Source organism: Colius striatus, chromosome 8 (assembly GCF_028858725.1).
Source record: "Colius striatus isolate bColStr4 chromosome 8, bColStr4.1.hap1, whole genome shotgun sequence".
Classification (NCBI taxonomy): Eukaryota; Metazoa; Chordata; class Aves; order Coliiformes; family Coliidae; genus Colius; species Colius striatus.
Window position 1 is genome coordinate 13,860,736 of NC_084766.1, and position 20,319 is coordinate 13,881,054.

Genomic DNA, 20,319 nt, shown 5'->3' on the forward strand with positions numbered 1-20,319 from the left:
GTACAGGTTTCCAGTATTATGACTATTGATAAGCGTTTCTTTTTAGCAGTAGGGTGAAAAAGTGAGTGTAACTGAACTGAAAATGTTCTACAGCAACTTGAGAAAAATAGAACATTTAAAACTTTTTGGTAAAAACCTAATGTGTAGAGGTTGAAATATCATAATTGAAATGCAGTTTGTTTTCCTGTTAGTAGAGCTCTCCTAAATGTTGTTTTTACTGAGGTCTCTTCCGTTCTCTGCACCTAGTTGCACAGGCAGCTCCTGCAAGATCTCTGAATGTATTTCTTAGGCAATTCATCCTAATTAGTAAAATGGAGCACCTCTTTCCTTTATATATTTCTTCCTTCAAGGGTCTTTTCTGTACAGTTTGTGCTCTTCTGTTCAGTGATATTTTCTTTCAGATTAATCTCTATTTTGATGAAAGTAGATTGAGCATATTGGGATTATTTGAATATCAAAAAATGTTGCATCAAAGGATGCAATGATGTATAGAAGACCTAAGTGACAAAACCTTAAAACCTGCTCTCTTTGCAAGCTCTTTCATTACAAACAGATCTGAAATTTTGAGGTCAATGTGTTTTAGAAGTAATTTGTGTTAGAGAGGTTCAGAACCAAAACTGCCTTTAACTCCTATATTTCTGAAAGGCCTCACTTGTGTTTTATGTCTAAAAACTTTGAAGCCTTGTCTCAAACGTCAGACATACTCGGTTTTTTTCCAGTTTATGGATGCAGAGCAAAAGCTCTCTTTCAGAAGGTTAAGCTTCAAAATGTATGCAGTAAGTGCAGAATAGCGTACTGTGTCATAATATTAATGTTATATTTGACTGGGCTTAATAGGGTGCTGTGAGGATGCAGATGAGTGTGTTGTTCACTTTTCTTACAGTTGTCACAAAATGCCAGGAGTCAGTTACTGAAATCAGAAATATACCCAGTGTGCTTCTTGGTGTAGGGTCTTTGACATCTAGTGATAACATGTGAAGCATGTTGCTTTTATATGCTTTGAGTTTATATTTTTTAGTAAGATCACACATTGCATTCATATGAGATGAGGGAAATTGGTCCTTGGCAGACAGTTTTAACGCTCAACTCTGCAGTTCTGCTTTACCTTTAATTGTTCTGATTTTTTGTGACATTAAGGAAAAAGTACCGATATGTAAGTGTTTGCAAGTTGTGGTCACCGTTTATTAGTGATAGTGGGAGACCTTCACCAGACTGATCTGACTTACACAACAGGTGATGTTGATGGCTAGTCCTAGTATGGAAGATCTCTATCACAAGTCATGTGCTCTGGCTGAAGATCCCCAAGAACTTCGTGATGGATTTCAACATCCTGCTAGACTTGTAAAGGTAAATATACTTCAGTGCCAGACACTTTTGACAATGAAGGTTAGTTATAGAGCTTTATGTATTTGTCCACGAGGGAGGAGTTTGTAGACAGCTAAATGATGGCTTCATTTTTCCTCTGAAGAGACCTAGTTTATGTGTCAGTTCTTTTTTTAGGAACTCCATCTTTACTGCTTTCAAGTTTATTGCTGCATTCAACTTAAAGAATAGATATTTGGAGAAACCTCTATTAATTACGTCATAAAGAACTTGGTTAGCATTTTTTTACAAGCACTTAAGACTTTTTTTTAAGGGTTCAGCTGTGAAGAGAATAAAAATGAAGCAACAGTTAAGTAACTATTGTATTAAATGAAATTTAACTACAATTAAACTGAACAACCTGTAAGTGTTGTGATGTTTCAGGACAACATAGATTTGTCTTCCAGTTAAACTCCATCATCTTAAAGCAAGTGGGAGTACTTGGAATTTGTAAATGTAATGGTCTTGTAGTCTTCCCTTTCTGTAGCTTTGCTTTGTCACTTTTAAGCAGGAACATATTAGTATCTGGTCATCTTTTGTGTTAGGAAGCTTTTAATGGCAAAAGAACAAGTCTAAACCAGTAAAGGAACTTGATGGAAAGTCTTGCAAACAAGAATGAGTGATGATGTTTTAAACCTATTCCATTACTGAAATGATCTGTGGAAAAAAATGACTGAACTCTTTCTTGACTGACTTTCACTTTCAGATTTCAAAATAACGTAACAGTTTACTCTCAGATTTCAGTGTGTGTGCTATGAAATACTCTTTGTGCTTTGGGAAAAAGACTCTTTAATCCCTAACAGGGGAACATTCAGAAGATTCTTTTTGTCTAGTTTTTAGTGGGTATGAAAGGCAAAGATGAAGCTATGGCTATTGGAGGACACTGGTCCCCATCACTGGATGGACCTGATCCAGAAAAGGACCCTTCCGTGCTGATAAAGACGGCTATTCGTTGTTGCAAGGCTCTTACAGGGATTGACTTAAGTGTGTGCACACAATGGTAAGTACTGTACTGCAAAGCAAAGTACACTGTAGAAATACATGTCTGTTACCAGGAGCTTAAGAAAAGATGGAAGAACCTCTCTTTGTCAGCTGCTCTTGGTAGTTCAGGTAAACTACACAAAGGATGTTCTGTTTCGTGATAAGCTTGATTGGTGCCAACTGTGCTGAATACTGCATTAAGAACTAATTAAAGATTCTGGATTTATTTTGACGTGCTGTAATTTTTTTTTAATGAATGTGCATTGAATATATTTTTCATTTTGTGCATAGCTGGAGAAGATCGTCAAGAGAACTTCATTTCATTGTTCTTTTGTTATAAATAAATAGCTGTTCGTTATATAGCCATATTTTCTCTTGATGAGCTTTTGTCCTGTGTTAGCACTCATCACAGCCTTAATAAAACCAGGGAAGTCTATAATACGCTAAATTTCAAGTGCTTCATCAACTTTTATTTATGCATCAGGCCTCTGTGTGCTAAGCAAGTTGCCTAAAAAGAATTGTGTTGGTTTTCCTCCTTTTCAGCTGTGATACAGCTTTTTACAAATGCGCCAAAAGAGAAAATATGGCTTCCATAATTTTTTTCTTTAGACAAACTTCAAGGTCTTGCAGCAAAGTTTCTTTACTTGATGTGCTACAAGTGATCTAGGCTCTTAAAAATGTATTGTAGAATTTTTTTTCCAACATGCTTCTTCCCTTGCAACAGGTACCGTTTTGCAGAGATTCGCTACCATCGCCCTGAGGAGACCCACAAGGGGCGTACAGTTCCAGCTCATGTGGAGACAGTGGTTTTATTTTTCCCGGATGTTTGGCATTGCCTTCCCACCCGCTCAGAGTGGGAAACCCTCTCCCGAGGATACAAGCAGCAGCTGGTCGAGAAGCTTCAGGGTGAACGCAAGGAGGCTGATGGAGAACAGGCACTGAACGCTAATCCCTTTTTCTATTTCTGCTTCTCACAGGCACAGGAACACAGGCACAAAATGCACACCACATACTACACAACACATATACATAGGAAGAACATAACTGGTAACAATGACTGGTAAACCAGCTTTCAGCAGTGTAGCGAACGTTGGCTTTTATTTTTATTTCAGCTAGTTCACTAACTTTTAAGTGTGTATGCTGACACCACAGATGGAATTAAATCGTGCTTACGATGCCCAGACAATTTTTTATCGTAGACGTAGTTGCTGGAATCTGGAACCAGTTGTTGAGTGAGATGCAGTTTATGAATAGCTGTCTTTAAACATTTTGCCATTTTCTAAAAATTCTAAATTCTTTCCTGTGGCCAGTTCTAATGGTGATATTCGAAACTGAACAAACACTAGTCTGAAACATCTGAATTTCAGGCCATGTGGCTGATCAACATCTTGGAATAAGGGGAGGTCTGACTGAACAAAGAGCAATTTTGGGGATTTAAAATCTGGGGGAAGATCACAGGCTGTGTGGTCGATGGAGACCAGCAGTGTCTGTGTGACCCCGACATTCTTTGTGGTGTTGCTTATCACCCTTTTGTGTTCCACAGATCTGGCTTGTATTGGCTGAGTGGCACTGTGATCATTTATAAAGTGGTAGAATGTGTGTGTGAACTTGTCGAAATAATAACTTTAGGAGAAGACTATCTGAAACAGTTGTGACCTTGCACAGATCAGCAACAGAATTTTAAAAATAACTGAAATCCTTTTAAGCTTTCTGAATGATAATTTCTACATTTTATTTGTCAGGATGAAGAGGAAAAAGATGATGGGGAAGCTAAAGAGATCTCAACTCCTACGCACTGGTCTAAACTGGATCCGAAAACAATGAAGGTAACTAATGCTTTTCTTAAAATGTGGTTCCATTGTACACTTTCATTTTTAAGGCACAACCCGAAATACAGCTGTACATTCCCCGAGCATAAAACTTCTGCAATGTTTTATGTTGCTTGTTGATTTTTATAGGTATTACACATATCACAGTGTGCAAGTGCAACTCCTGAGTTAAAATGCAAATACAACTAATCGAATAGCGCTCTGAACTTTGTGCAATTAAAGGGTATCAAAAATGTTACATTAACTGGAAAGTGAAAGGTCTGCAGTCTAGTGGTATCTACTTGCATTAAATAATATGGTGTTTAAAATACTTTAACGTTAGTTTAAAAAGGCAATAATTTTACAAACATGTATGTCAGGAGACATTAAAAAGAGTTTCCTTGGAAGGAATAATAGCAATAAAACCATTTTACTGTAATAAATTTCTTTCCCTGCCCCTGTGAAAAGTGCCTCAAAAAGAGGCTCTTTGAAGTGAACACAACTTTAAGTATAAAATGTTTTATGTATTACTAAATATCAGTGTTTTTCAGTGCTGTTACTTACATTTTACTTACTTTTTCTGTTAATTAAATGTTTTGCAGTGTCACTGGTTGATACCACTTACAGAGCTTTTATTTACCAGGTAAACGACCTTCGCAAAGAATTAGAAAGTCGAACCCTTAGCTCTAAAGGACTGAAGTCTCAGTTGATAGCTCGACTCACAAAGCAGCTGAAAGTAGAGGAGCAAAAAGAAGAGCAAAAGGAGCTAGAGAAGTCTGAGAAAGAAGAGGAAGAGGAGGAGGATAGGAAGTCTGAAGATGACAAAGAGGTTAGGTTTTGGACATATTTGATTTAAGTCTTATTAAAGATTCATAAATACATAAAATACTATATCTAAAATGTGTATAAATATTATAAATCAAAAGTACAGGAATATGCCTAGTTGTGTTGAGATTTTGTGGTTCTTGGATGTCTGTGCTGGGAACTCTTGCTGTAACTTGAGCTGCTGAATTGTAAGGAAATCTTGGCGAGTTTGCATCTCTTTATATCAGCAAAGTCAGCTAAAATGTGCAACAGCACCAAGGGTTTCTGAATCAGACCTCAAATGTGAGGAAAAATAAGTCTCAAACTCCTGAGAAACCGTGCTTGAGAACAGGTGAACACACTTAACAGGATCTTAAATGTTTAAACCTACATGGAAAAGGAGCTGCATACAAGCCTTAGGGAATTCTTGGGAAAATGAGGGGAGGGCAGGTTCCAGCGTCTCAAATAGTCCAGTTTGCTCACATGGGTGAAGATTTGCCTGGATTTGTTTTCCCTTATTATAAAGCTTTAATTTTTGATTTCAGATAAACTTTCTGTATATTGAAGTTTCTCAGTTTTGCAGCTGGTAGTTTCACTAATACTTACCTTGATTTCATAAGGATAAACAAGATTGTGCAATAAGGGCAAAGGCCAACCACAGAAAAGGGGCTTAAATGGGTAGAGAACGTATGGTGTGTTAGCTGCTTTTAAACCTGCCTTCTCCCACAGCTTGGATGGACATCAGCTATCTTGGAATTCCTTGTCACAGCTTTCTTTAAGATTAGAGGAAGAAGCTATGGTGCTTACTTTTGTAAAAAGCATGAGTGCTGCTATGACATTTTTCCATACTTACAAAACTTCATCATTTCTCTGGCGATTATTAAACCGCTTGGTATTTTACCTTTTTTTAAGCTTTTGTTTGATTTATAGTTTATTTATAGAAATTACATTTCCCTTGAAAGAAGCAAGTAAATTGTCACCTGATAATTGTTAAAGCTGTGTTGAATATCTTTGGGAAGATTATATGTGAAGCCTTTACTCTTCTCATGTAAGGAATCAGCTTACAGTACTGTACAGCTCTAAAACATGCCTAAACAAACAAAAGACCCTTCTTTCACTAGCTTGCATACCATTTCTTAAAGTGAACTAGTTTAAGTCCTTCCAATGTCAAATTAACATGCTGTGGTCAGCACCATAAGATAGTTGGGAAGTACTTGTTGCTCTGTGGGCCAAACAGCGCTGTATGTCCTGCTTTGGCTCAAGTTCCCATTTGTCTTAAGTGAGTGTTGGCAGTGGACACAGTCTGCTTTCTGGAAATTCTAGACTCTGACTTCTGTCTGTCTTCTGTGTTGCATTCAGCAGCTTAAGCTTTCCTCAAATTTCCTCAAAGCAGTGAGTACTAAAAGCTAATACACAGGCTGAAACTTCAGCTTCAGAATATGCTGTATGTTATTTTTTTCCTTTTTCTAGGAAGAGGAAAGAAAACGTCAAGAAGAAATGGAACGTCAGCGGCGGGAGAGGCGATACATCTTGCCTGATGAACCAGCAATCATTGTACATCCTAACTGGGCAGCAAAGAGTGGCAAGTTTGACTGTAGCATTATGTCTCTCAGTGTTCTTCTGGACTATAGATTAGAAGATAATAAAGAACATTCCTTTGAGGTAATTTAGCTATGCTACTTACACTTAGGCATTCCTGTTTCTTTTAAATTCTGTGTTACAGCTGCAGTATTCTTAAATCGTGGAAGTTCATGGTAGCATGGCAAAGTGAAAATTAAATAAGTTAGTTTCTTGGCATAATACCTAGAAAATATTGGCCAGTCTTGTACATGGTTTACAGTAGCAATATAGTCACTGTATGATAGCCAGAAGAAAGGCCCAGGTTTTCAGACATGGAACAGAGTTTATGGTTTATACAGCTAGTCTAGGTCCTAAACTGCTGCAGTACAGGAAAAAAGCGGTTTTGGAGTTCACGTTTTCCATATTCAGAGCAGAGAGTAAGAAATATGACACTACATAAAATTGACATGGTGATAGTTGGAAAGAAAGCGCCTCATAGATATTTAACCATGTGTACAAATTCTTAATAGATATTTAAATTTTCTCTTTTTATTCTTCTCGTGCAGGTATCATTGTTTGCAGAACTCTTCAATGAAATGCTTCAGAGAGATTTTGGTGTCAGAATTTACAAAGCATTGATTTCTCTCCCGGAGAGAGAGGACAAAAAAGATAAAAAAGTCAAAAAAGATGAGAGAAAAGAAAAAAAAGAAGAGAAGGATGATGAAACAGATGATCCAAAACCGAAGAGGAGAAAATCAGGAGATGATAAAGACAAAAAAGAAGATAAAGATGAAAAGAAGGTTAGCAGCTAACTCATATGAAGTACTATCCCCTGTGGATCAACGTTAAACTGTTTCTATTGGAGATTTTACTTCATTGCTTTCAAAAGCTCAGGTCTTGTAGTGTGAAGTTTATGGATTTGACTCATTGGTCTATTTAAATACAGTCTGCAGTAATTTTTAAAAAGATACAGGTGTGTTGTGACTGTTTTAACTTTCAGATGTATTTATCTGTAGGGGTTTTTAGGAGTGATTAGTTATAGACATACACAAATTTTGAATGACTGTTTTTTGGTTTTGACTGGGTAAATTTTTAGGAACTTTCATTACAGAGGGAAGATAAAAGGAAAGATGATTCTAAAGATGAAGAAGAAACCGAAGATGACAATAATCAAGAAGAATACGATCCGATGGAGGCAGAAGATGCTGAAGATGAAGATGAAGGTATCTTGAATTACGAATTTTGTGGCTTTCAGAAGTTTATTTTTATTGCCACTGAATATTTTCTTTCAAGCTGGAGAATGCACTGGAGCAAAACAATTTTAAATTACATTTTTAGACTAAGCTAATTTTAGTAATTCTGAACACATCTGCTTAAAATGTAAGTGCCCTTATGCTGGGCATTGTATGAACATAGTGAATATAAACTGGCTGTGGTACTCAAAGCCAGGCATGCATATAGAAGTGGTTTTATTTTTTTCAGAATGCAGACCACTCGCAACTCCCATTGAAGTCAGTAGGAGATGTGAGTATTCAGCACCTCTGAAAAACAAAGCCACTTTTGAGTGCCTCACTTCCTCTTCCTCCATTCTGAAATGTTACCCTGTTTTCATTAGGCCAGAATGTAGTGTGGGATATTCTTTACATGATGGAGTTATGAGGAGTTCTCTAGGGAGCAGCAGTAGCCCTCTTTGCCTCCTCAGAGATTCAGAAAGGCCTAAGATGTGGTGTTTGCTTTTTGGTTTGTACTTCTTTTGGGGTTTTTGCCCTGTTGTGGAAAGTTTTTGCTAGAGATGTGTGTTTGAACAGCTTCAATACTGCAGTTCCAACATTTTCTAACCAACATTTTAAAGTTGTATTTTTGACAGAGTACTGTACCAACATTAAAAAGTTGATGCTAATCTGTGGTTTCCAAAACAACCGTTCTCTTTTTATAACCTGACAGTGAGAGTGCCCTGGACTTGACTGTTCTGTACAAGTCCTATTTCCCATGATCTGTCCTTGTGCCATTCCCAGTCAGAGTTGCTGAGAACAATCCGATGTGCCATGAAAATACAGGAGAAAGCTTTTGGTTCTCAGAAATGTGTTGGCAAAATTAGACAAGTGTTGTGATACCTAGTTTTTTCCAAAGTTTTCCTCAAAAGAAAGGTGAGCTTAAAGCTGAACTTGGCATGGGATTCTCTGACTGAAGACTTGTATATAAGGTAGAACTGCATGCCACAGTCTGTCCCTGCAGTTGTAATGTTCCCTTTTTTCAATGTAGGTTTAGTTTGACTGTTCTGTCTGTCTGCCTTTAGGCAAAAAACCTGGCAGCTCGTAAATCAAATCTATAACTTCTCGGAGGATCTAAATCAAAGGATCAGTAATATCTCATTCAGACATGAGAATAAACACATGCTTTTAATCATATAGTTGATACAGTTTGACACAAAATATTTGAGAGCAAATAGTATTGATTTTTTTGGTCTAATAGGAATAACCATGGCTGAATGCAGACTCTGCCAAGCTTCATTAGAGAGAATTGTAATTTTCTGCACACTGCTTAAATAGATGGTGAAATTGGCAGAACTCCTTTTGGCCTATTTATGTCCTGTGTGTGGAAAAGAAACAAAGGGGAGAAGAATGACAAAAGCCTTACTTAAAGTAAGATCAGAGGAAAAAAAATTAACAAGACTCACTTAAATGCCCTTTTTACAAATAACTTATTTTAGGGAAATATGTGGCATTTGGGTATTTTGGGGTTTATGTAAACTTCTTAAATGAACATTTTGAGATAATGGCTGTAGAATTGTTTGCTGTGGGTATGTTGAATTTTCTTTCTGTTTTACAGACCGGGAGGAGGAGGAAATGAATAAACGAGAGGACAGAAGAGAGGGAAACAGGCACTGTAAAGAGAGGTCATCTAAAGATAAAGTAATTAACACCTTTCTTAACAACTCATGTAACCTTGTTAGAGGTGGCCTAATTACAGCTTTATTTTTATTGTAAGACCTATATGCATTTCTGGAGTGAAACATGAAATGCCCATATAAGTTAAGGAATGTGTGGCAGCTTTGGGTAAGGTGCTTACCGCCTCCTTTCACTTAAGCTTGAAAGTTCATGGGGTGAAAGCTATTGGAGAAAATTTTTTATATGAGATACTGGTTTGTCTGAAAGAGCAGAGGACTAACACTGTATGAGCACGTATGAGGCAGCAGATGTGATTATTTTATCCATTCTTTTCAACTGCTGTGTTCTTATGTAAGAGAAGCAGAAGTTTAGGTTGATGAATAAACTGGCTTTTCACTTGTGAAGCTTGGAATTATTATGTGACGTTTTCACATTTCCCTGCAGGAAAATGGATGCTTTTTGTGTCATGAGGCCAACAGCTTGCTTCCACAGCTCAGTTTAAGGAACAATCTTAAGTTTGATTTGTTACCCTTAAACTTTATAAGTGCAAAAATAAAACACGTTTCTAATTCTCTTGATCTTTTTTACTTTAAGGACAAACAGGAGATGTACAAATAGGAATAATGGGAAACATGGTCTGTAGAAATGCTGTAACTGAGAGCTGGATGCTTATTCATTACATGTTTATGGGGGTTTCCCTTTGAAAGAGCTGTTCAGTAAAGCAGATGGTTAAGAGAAGGGATGTCCACTATGCACAAACAAGGAGAAGATGTGTCGACTAGATGTTATTGTCTATTGTATTGTAATTCTTCCTTGTCCTAAACAGCTTGCTTATATCTTTGAGCTCGGTGGGTAAATACTAAGTAGCATTTAGTTAGTACTTAGTTAGTTATTACTAGTTTAGTTACTGAAAGTTAACATCAAAACAAACAGAATTTTTGTTAATAGAAAAGTTGAAGTGCTTTTAGTAGATGATGGGAAAACAATATTTTAACTTCCTAATGATCCAATAATGAATTTTTTGTAGGAAAAAGACAAGACGCAGATGGTAACTGTTAATAGAGATCTTCTGATGGCTTTTGTTTATTTTGATCAAAGTCATTGTGGATATCTTCTGGAGAAGGACATGGAGGAGATACTGTACACTCTTGGACTACACCTGTCACGTGCTCAGGTTTTGTATAGTAAATAAAACTAAAAAAAATGTGAAATTCTCAGTTTTCCAAAATTGGTTTAAGTGCAAGAAGTGTAGTTTAGCTTCTAAAGGCTATTGCTTATGTACTTCATCCATTATTTTTTAATGTAGACCCTTCATATTTACAGTAAAATACTAGTTCAGTCTTTTTTAAATCCTCTTGGAACAAAAAGTTTCCTGGAACAAAAGAGTTTGCAGCTCTTAATATGCTCATGTTGTGTATGTGGCTTTTGTCTCAAAATTGTATCTTTTTCTCCCTTAGCTTGTTTTAATTTTAAGCCCCATTATATTAAGGTTCAAAAAGCTGTGCAGTTTCTCTTAAGTTTTCCAAGTGTTTAGGTAATATGATGTCTATTAAGTAACACTGTATTTCTTTCCATGGCTGTGTTTTAGGTCAAGAAGCTACTTAATAAAGTAGTGCTTAGAGAGTCTTGCTTTTACAGAAGATTAACAGATACTTCTAAAGATGAAGAAAACCAAGAGGAGTCTGAAGAGTTACAGGAAGATATGTTAGGTGGTAATCTTCTTTGTTTATGCCACAAACTTCGAGAGAATTGTTTATTTGCAAATGGTGATGAGAGTTCTGACATACTTGCTTTCCTGCAGAAACTAATTCAGATCTGTAGGGAGCCTGCCAGTTTGACAAAGTATATTTTGGGCAGTTGACAAATGGTGGTGTTTCTGGCTTGTAACGCACCTTATTACATCTATAGGATAGATTTTAATGTGTTGGAATAGGAAGGAGGGCAGAGGTGAAAGCTGAATTGATAAATAGCATTTCTCATTCACAGCAGTTTTACAGTCAGGAGGATCAGTGCTGTAGGTAGTAGAACAGAGCCTGATTTTTTTGAAGACAAATTGCTGCCAGAAGAGAGGCACAGAAGAATGTCATGAAAGAGCATGCTTCTTTTGGCAGGGAAGAGGAATTGGGGTGAGGAGAGAAATGTGAGGAATAGACCAGCAAACTTGAAACTTTTAGGAATCTTTTTGTAAGAAGTTTTTAAGATTGGTCACTAGAACTGAAAAGTGACAGAGTATTTCCTGATGCTATTTGATCCAATACAGGAAACAGGTTGCTGTTACCATCACCTGCTATAAAGCAAGAATCAAAAGCCATAGAAGAAAACGTCGGCCTCATTGTGTATAATGGAGCTATGGTGGATGTTGGGAGCCTTTTACAGAAGCTGGAGAAGAGTGAGAGAGTGCGGGCAGAGATAGAGCAAAAGCTTCAGTTACTAGAAGAAAAAACAGGTGGGATGTTATGTTGAAGGTGGTACTAACATGGATGTGAGATGCTAAAACTTTCTCTATCAGTAGATAAACCAATGTGAGTTATGTTTATGATCTAAATTTCTTAGTTATTTGTTTACGATGAACTCTGTTTTCTATTTCCCAGGCCTTGCACAGCGCCTGTAGTTGAATATCATTGTCACAGTGCTGAAATGCTTTTCATCTTAAAAACTAATAGTTACAGTGTTTGTAAATGCCATATTAAGATGCAAAGTGTGCTGCATTGGAAGTGACTGACTGACTGGGTTTTTTCTCCCCTCAGATGAGGATGAAAAGACCATACTACAACTGGAGAATTCTAACAAAAGTCTGTCTACGGAGCTCAAAGAAGTGAAAAAGGACCTTGGCCAACTGCAAGAAAATTTGAAGATCTCAGATGATAAAAATTTGCAGTTTGAGAGTCAGCTGAATAAGACAATCAAAAATTTAGCTACAGTTATGGATGAAATACAAAATGTTCTTAAACAGGTTAGAATTGTTTAATTCCATTTTTGATTACTGGATGCAAACTTCCCGTGGACTGAATTATCAAAACAAAACCTTCAAAATAAAAAAGAATTTTCACATGAATTCAGGGCAGTAACGTGTGAACATATATAAAAGATGCTCAATGCAATACTGATTGTTTAAAGATAACAAATAAAATTATTCTTTTTTCCCTAAGCTTGAAACACATGTTGTTGACTTAAATGGTTTTCAAAATGTATAAATATTAATGTAAATCTTAAAGCATCTTAATGATTGCCTGTCCTGATCTTGTCAGAAGTAATTTTTCAAGGCAGAACTTCATTATTGCAATTTATGTGGGGGTATTTCAGTAAAATGAGTTTTAAGCAAATGGTGTAATACCCCAGAGCATTTCTATCCCTGTATAGAAAGATACATGCAGAATTCCCCTGGAATGCTGTGTGGGGCCTGTTAAGGAAAGCTTAATAGAAGAAGATTATGAAGATTTAGGATCTCATTAACATTTACAAGTATATAAATGGTGATTGTCAGGAGGTTGGGACATCTCTTTTTTCTGTTGTATCTAGCAACAGGACAAAGGCTAATAGAGAGAAGCTGGAACACAAGAAGTTCTATTTAAACATAAAAAAACCTATTTCACTGTTCAGGTGAGGGAGCCCTGGCACAGGCTGCCCGGGGCAGATGTGGAGTCTCCTTCTCTGGAGGTATTCAAAACTCACCTGGATGTGTTCCTGTGTGGACTTGATTTAGGTGGACCTGCTTCTGCAGAGAGGTTGGACTAGATGATCTCTAAAGGTCCCTTCCAACCCTACCATTCTATGGTTCTATGAAGACTATTGAGTGGCAAACTGGTGCTGTGAAGGAGCCTTGCTTCAACTTCTGTCTGTTTATTTTTGAAAAGACAGTGAAGTATCTACTTAAGCTCTAAAAAAAACCCACATACAAACTGGAGAACTTGATAAATGTTAAAACTCTTTCCCCCACCCCTTGTAGAATACAAGTGATGCATCGTAGTAGTCAGTGTAGCTTACTAAAGTAGTCATACCTTGCAGCCACCCGTGGTCACTGTTGTTATGCAGCCCTGTGCTTCACAATGTACTGTAGACTTGCTGCTCCACGAGAACTGGCAGCTGAAGGCACTGCATAAACCTCTTCTGCCATGCTCGTAGCTCAGTTAAATAGCCTTGCTCGTATTGTCTGGTAATTTTGAGATCAAAATGTCTGCTAAGCCTGATGTTTTCAGATGGATTTGACCAACAGAGATGTATTTTATATTAGAACCATTATGCTAAATTATTTATCCTAATGTAATAGATTTTGCAAACACTATTTTCCCTTGCAAAAAACAACCAAAACAAAACACCAGCCAACTTCAGATTAAAAATCAACCGCAAAAAACCAAGACCATGTTTTTGTGCTTCTTGCAGAAGTGCTTAGGTCACTGTCCTGGAAATATACTGAAAATATTGGTTGTAACTAAACTGAGTAAGGTACCAGTTCACATAATATTTAAAATTAACACCAAATAATGTCTTTGTTCTATTCTGCTTTAGAGTTCACATGAGAAACGTGACTTCTACAATATATATTATCCTCTCCTTTTTCTCTTTTAAAGGATATTGTGAAGAACGAAGATAAAGATCAAAAATCCAAAGAAAATGGAGCAAACGTATGATAAAACTGCTGCTGTTTAGAAGAATGGTGTTACATAATGTAATATAAATCATGATACCAGAATGTATGGGAAGTGATGCATGTTTGATTTTAGTAGTATAAATATCTTAGTTCCAAAAGATGTACAAAGTTTTATGAATGTGAGTGTCTGCTTCTGAAGATTGCTTGTAATTCTTAGCATTCAATTTGAGACACTCCTCGAGTGAAAATAATTTTGCATTGCAAAATGTTTTAGGATGAACTTTGTTACAGTTTTAACCCTAATAAAGTTCATCAACATAATGAACAGTAGCAAGTATTTAATTACCAAATGTTTTTCATAAAAGTCTAGTGAAATCAAAATTTTCATTATTTATAGAATTGCCATTTTTAGGTTTTTATTTTTATTTTGGTCTAATTAGTCTTTTAAACTTCAGATATAAATCACAAGGTAGCATGCTGCTTCATTTTGCAAGTAAAGATTTTTTTTTTAAAAAAAAAAGCTTCTTGGATTTTTTTTTACTTGCACAACGTTCTTTTCCTTTCCAAATGTAACTTTCCTCCCTAAAGCTGCTTGTATTAAAGCCTCATAATATACAGTAGTTCATATGAGTTAAGGAAGCAATAGAAACCTACAAAAATGCTGGTAGGGTTGTGAGATTTATATGAAAATAACATGGGTCTGTTTTAAATGTATGTCATTTGTGTTCTTTTAATTGTTTTTCTTTTGGGATAAATACATATGCTCCTTTTTCATAACAAAGGCAGTGTATTAAAATGTATGGTTGGATACCAGGCCAGTAGATGTCAGAATAATGCCTTACATGGAGAAAAAGCTACAGTTGTAAGCTGCCTTTAGTTGATTTGGGACTTTCTTAATTGCTTCAAAGACTTGAGTCCAACAAAGGAAAGGATACACAAGCATCAGTGTGCCATGTTTCAATTTCTAAGGAGTAGGACACGACTTTGTTGTTTGAAAGTGGGAAAGAATGTCACAGATCGCTAGAGATCTACACTTAATGAAACATCATTGTCAAAGGCAACTTTAATGTAATATGTGAACAATTATATTTTGGCACAACTTCCAGGAAAATTCAGGGGTTTGAAGGCTGGGACAGAAGTGTTTTCTTACGGGAATGGTTAATTTTAGCAGACTTTGGGGTTTTTTTTAGCCTAGATGCCCTAGGTAACTAAATACCTGTTAGAGAGTCCAAGTGCCGTAATATGTGTGAATAACCTACATGGAAGTTCATGTAGCTTTACTGAGATACACATTAAAATGCCTGAATTTATATTGAAAAGAGTCTTAACTGGTGCTTTTATCACTTAACTTTCTTGGCTCCTTTGGAGCTAGACAAGTAAAATAGCTTTTCATTAAAATAACATGCATAAGCTTTCCCCTCATTCATCTCAGTTGAGTCACTGCATAATATTTTAACTATCACATCGGAGAAGTACTATAAAACACTAATTATTACATATAAAGACACAAAATGCATGCTTGATGAATGAAGAGATGAGTAACATCTCATTAGAATGGCTGAATGAGGATGGTGATAAATGAATCTTATGAAGAGTGATTATCTGTGTTGTACAGACGGTGTTAAATTCTTTTGTAATGAAGTTCTATTTTTCACCTTTACCTTTGTACAAATTGTTGACAGCATGTTTCATTCTTGATGTTGAGCACCGTTCGTTTAAATGGACTGGAAAGGATTGTGTTTGAAGTACTTTGTTGATGGTTTGTCAGCCGTACACATGAACATGCAAGAAAATAAGTCTAGGATTCAAGGTAGTATCTTTGTAAGCACGCTGACACTTCTGCTGCAGTGTTTTGCTGGGCTATTTTTAAATGGCTGAGCTGAAAGCAGTTGTCACAACAAGCAAGCCTCATCTTGTGTTTCAGTAAGTGGCCCTGTGACAGAGTTCCTAGAGTCATACAGATTTTTACAGCATTGAAGAAAACGTTTTTGTTAGAATGAGTGTTACCTTTCTTTATATTGCTTTGATGTAATAGTGTTTTAGATACTATGTACAGTCTGCATTTATGTTGGAAAAGAAAAGGGTAAAGAATAAAGGAAAAAAAAAAAAGGAAAAGTTTTACAACCTAAACCGAGCTTGACCTGTGTCCTGAAGCACAACTAAGCTGAGGAAGAATCTACATCTCTACAGCCCGTTAAACTCATTTTACCAAATGGCACAAGGTTGTGTGTACACACAGCATCAATGGTCATTGTTGGCTGGAGCTCCTGGGTAATACTGTCAGAAACAGAATTAATTCTTAAGAAATTGAATAGTGTCAATGAAAGTTTGGAGAAGCAGTTGCCTGTCAGTTTTAATTTATGAAAAACGGGTTGTTTTGCTTTTTGTGATCCCACTCCCCAGCTCATGGGTTTTCCATTTCAAAGTCTTTCATTACACATCAGTTGCTGGCAAAAGCCTGAGGAGAGTTCTTATTCTGATGTCTCAGCGTCCTATTTGTGGTTTTAAAATCGTTGTAAATGATGTATGGAGAGAAGTAAATCTCAAAGACTACCTTGTTCTGTAGAGAAAGCGCTTATACAGCAGGCTCGTAAATGGAATTGGATCTCAGTTTATGGATTGTTTCCCTCTTATGTTTTGTCTGGTATGAAGCAATTAATGAGTTAAACCCTTACTAAGTGAAATCCAGAGCTGTGGATGTCTGAATAAGGCAAGAAAGAAAGTGCCCAGTGATACATCTGCATGCAGAATGGTCTAGGATAAAGTAGACTCTCTCGAGGCCTCTTTGCTTTTGTTCTGCTAATGAGAAGGCAGAACTATATTATTTCAGCACTACATAGTGCTGAACAACAGTGGCAAATAGACCAAGAGTGAGTTTTTGCCAGAGTTTTCTGAAGCATTGAGTATTGCCCAGGGGGTCATTTTGCTGCCTCCAGCACCGCTGTATATTTGACAGAGATTACACCTTATAATGTTTTCTTGGCTCACCCAGTGCTTGATGCTTGTCCCTGTTGCACTTGGGCACTGCTGCAAAGTCACTTCCCAGTTGTTGCATGGTTTGTTCGGTGTCCTCTGGCTCAGCCTGGGGCACCCTGAGGTGTACAATGGAGAAGATGGAATTACCTGTCTGGTGCTGGTGGTTTTCCACTGATCCGACATGTGCAGTTGAGTTCACTGTCAAACGTTACGAAGCCTAGTCCTTATACATCATGGGTTTTTTAAATGTTTTTGAGAGAGATGAATAATTTTCTGACAAGTAACTTACTGTGTGAATATCTGTTAGAACTTGGGTAGAACAGTTAGCTTTCACTAATAGTTTTATCAGGAATATGCACAATATGCAGGGCTTTTCTTTTTCTGTAATCTTTGTGTACCCTGGTCAGATCCTTTCCTTGAGTGCATTTGTTCAGCACAGTTTATCTTTAAAAAGATAGAAAATTCATTTTGAGTGATGAAGTCTTAGATTGCAAAATGTGTAGATAGTGCTGTCTGCACACTTGTGCCAACAGTTTCCAGAAAGCAGAAATGATTCAAGTAAAAATTCAACCGAGACACAGATCTTGCCATGCAAGTGTGACAAAAAAATAGTGTAAGTAATGAATGGCTCTGTTCAGCTATCAAAACTACCAGTGTATTCCCACCAAATGTTATGTTTCTGCATACTGGGTCTTTTTCGATGTATTGCATGAATCTAGTTACAGTAAAAAGCTCTAATAACACTGACAAAGAGTTGGAACACACTAAATACTGCTCAAATGTGTCCTAGTGTTTTAACTGGTTAGGAACATTACTTTTGGATTCCTGATTTGTATCCAAAACAGGTGACACTGCAGTTGTATGCTGCTTTTAATTTCATGCATACTGCTGGTTTTTAAATTGTTACTCTGTAAAGAGAGGATTCTAACTTGTTTGAGGATTCAGGTCAAGTACCTTACAGTACACATAAGAAGAGTATTTTAGGTGTGATTTAGTTTGCAAACTGTTGTGTCTAGCCCAATGTCAGTTCAGTTGTCTTTATTATTCTTTCTAAAATGACAGCAGGACAGTGGTGCTGAGTAGATTTTGATGCATGCTGCAATTTGTGGTTTTTAGTGCAGGGTTATGAAGTTAAACTGCTACATTTTTTCCTAGTTCCAGTGCTACTTCATCACAGTTGGAGCATTTACAGAGCAGGTTAAGCCACAGGTACATGTTGAAATACTTTGCTGATTGAAAGTGTTGAATTTTAGAATACTAATTTGCTTTGTTATTTGCTTGCAACCTTTTTAGCACTATACAGAAGGATTTGTTTCAGTGAGGGTTGTGTGTTTTGGGTTTTCTCCTGTACTACTTAATTCTTTTTGGTCTTCTTGAGACAGGGTCATCCATTTACATTCCTATTTGGTCATGCAAGGGGCAGAAACGCATGGAGAAAGGGACCTTCATTTTTAGTCCCTTTTTAGCAGGGCTGTATGGTAGCCAGCAAATCTGCATATAAAAAAATAGAGATTGCTGCCACACCTCATGTTGTAGAAGTGGACAGCTGGAGATAAAAGTACCTTACAGTGCTGATCACAACACTTGTCTCACAGATCAAACCCGATTTACTGCACAGCAGTCCCCTACATGTGTGCAGAGGAAAAGTTGAAGGAGAAGGAGGGAATTTTCACTGTAAGTATAATACACAAGCAGGTTGGGGAGATGAGCTATTACACTTTCAGCTTGGCTCTAATAAGAAATAAGACTTTTGAAAGTTTTCTTCAACATCAGGAAAAACTCCTGTCTGTTTCCCAAGAGTTAGTCTAGGTGTCCCATAAGAGGCTTTTCAGCTTCTGTCCCGATGTCTTGCTTTATCAATGTACTATTCAAGTAAACTAAGTACTTTTACTAAATACATTACAGTAAATGTGATTGTTAGAACATTCATGTTACAAGTTGTAAAAATCTTGGGAAAGGGTTTCCAAATGCAACTTGGATGTACTCTTAAAATGTCGATTTACAGAGAAAAGCTTGTACTTGTCAAATATCTCCTCTAAGGAAGCCAAGTATAATGTGACCAAACACAGAAATGAGGATTAGCTGTTTACTAATATTGAACCTGATTTTCTGCCTTAGTATCTTTCCTGAAATCAAGGTAATGGTCTCTCTTTTTGGGGGGATGGGGGTATCTTTTCATTGTACTGAAGTGAGGAAAAGAAGATGACGTGATGACATTTAGTACTGGGATACATATGAGTGGCCACACGTCTATAAATTGTCTGATTATCGATAGAATTCAGTAATATGCTTATAGAGAATGTGCAGTCAACATGTGTAGTCTTGTGATTTAGGCATGTAGTGGTGAGCAGCACAAGAGAGAGTAATACAATGTGCAACAATTGTGATCCATGAACAAAAGCTGAAGTTATATAGCATGACCTTTGCATAGCAGGGGTGCAGAGTAGGTAGGATTGATAGAAGACAGCTGTGCAGATATTCTGAGCTGTGAATTCATTCTGATATCTACTTCACATTTAAAGTTAAAAGGGGAATTAATCACCTTTAGGGGTTTCTATTTTCAATTAAGACAGTTTGAAAAAAAAAAAGATTATTCAAATGCAACCTGCAATTTCAGGACCTGTGCAAATTTCCTAAAGGAACACACTGACCTGGATGCAAAATGGCTTTGTGGACACCAGGTTCCAAAGTGAGCAGTGCCCTTACCTTGCCTGCCAAGGATTTTCCACAGTAACTGAGGAGATGCATTTGGTGGCTTTGCAGAACTGGGATGAGCTGTGCAAGTAACATGTGAAAACTACACAGAGCAGTGCTTGAACCTGGCCCGTGTGCCTTTGGCCCACCAGTGCCTCCCCTCCTGCTCTGCCAGGGCCTCACTGTATGGAAGTGTAATCTGAGACAAAGCAAGAGCCCTGATCCTGAGGGAGGAAAACATGGGAGTGGGGTGGGGAGGGAGTCTTTCGTTTCTGAAATTTTAGTACAAAATAGAAGCAGGTTCCTCCAGCTGGGAGTGGGATTTTCTGGTGGGAGCATGCCCCATCCTGGAGCAGTAGGGATGTGGAGGGGAGAGCTGGGCAAGGCTGATTACAGTGGCTGCAGCAGATAGCCAGTGCTGGGTCTCTCTAGTGCGAGTGAATTGATTTGATTTCATCTGGAGTATTTCTTACCTCCTTCACTGTCTGCAGGTGTTATCCTGATGGTAAGAGCCTCTGTTGCACAGAGCTGCTGGTTGTTTCCAGCAGGGTAGTCCAGGCTGCCATCGGTAGCTTTTTCAGCTGGAAGTACCAAACCATGCTGTCACGGCAGGTAACTTCTGCTTGTGGCATTTTGTGGTTAGCAGTATCAGTGTACT

At 37.3% G+C, this 20,319-nt stretch overlaps 1 protein-coding gene and 1 non-coding gene across 6 annotated transcripts in view; both read left to right on the top strand.

The window, feature by feature from the left end:
* CCAR1 (cell division cycle and apoptosis regulator 1) overlaps positions 1-14,375 on the top strand; it is a 28,160-nt gene extending 13,785 nt beyond the window's left edge. For 3 of the 5 annotated variants that reach the window (XM_062001067.1, XM_062001069.1, XM_062001070.1), the window contains 15 exons: positions 1,234-1,347; positions 2,196-2,362; positions 3,068-3,278; positions 4,086-4,169; positions 4,795-4,980; positions 6,426-6,617; positions 7,082-7,315; positions 7,627-7,738; positions 7,998-8,039; positions 9,345-9,427; positions 10,431-10,577; positions 10,992-11,112; positions 11,664-11,849; positions 12,151-12,356; positions 13,972-14,374. In XM_062001067.1, the coding sequence (XP_061857051.1) occupies positions 1,234-1,347; positions 2,196-2,362; positions 3,068-3,278; positions 4,086-4,169; positions 4,795-4,980; positions 6,426-6,617; positions 7,082-7,315; positions 7,627-7,738; positions 7,998-8,039; positions 9,345-9,427; positions 10,431-10,577; positions 10,992-11,112; positions 11,664-11,849; positions 12,151-12,356; positions 13,972-14,031 (2,145 nt within the window). In that variant the 3' untranslated portion in view covers positions 14,032-14,374. Of the gene's footprint in view, positions 1-1,233; positions 1,348-2,195; positions 2,363-3,067; positions 3,279-4,085; positions 4,170-4,794; positions 4,981-6,425; positions 6,618-7,081; positions 7,316-7,626; positions 7,739-7,997; positions 8,040-9,344; positions 9,428-10,430; positions 10,578-10,991; positions 11,113-11,663; positions 11,850-12,150; positions 12,357-13,971 lie in introns of all 5 variants that reach the window. The other 2 variants (XM_062001068.1, XM_062001071.1) reach the window with 2 other exon arrangements.
* LOC133626005 (small nucleolar RNA SNORD98) lies at positions 1,980-2,043 on the top strand. The gene has a single exon (XR_009819225.1). It is a non-coding gene; the product is annotated as a small nucleolar RNA SNORD98 (small nucleolar RNA).
* Positions 14,376-20,319: the final 5,944 nt, after the last annotated feature.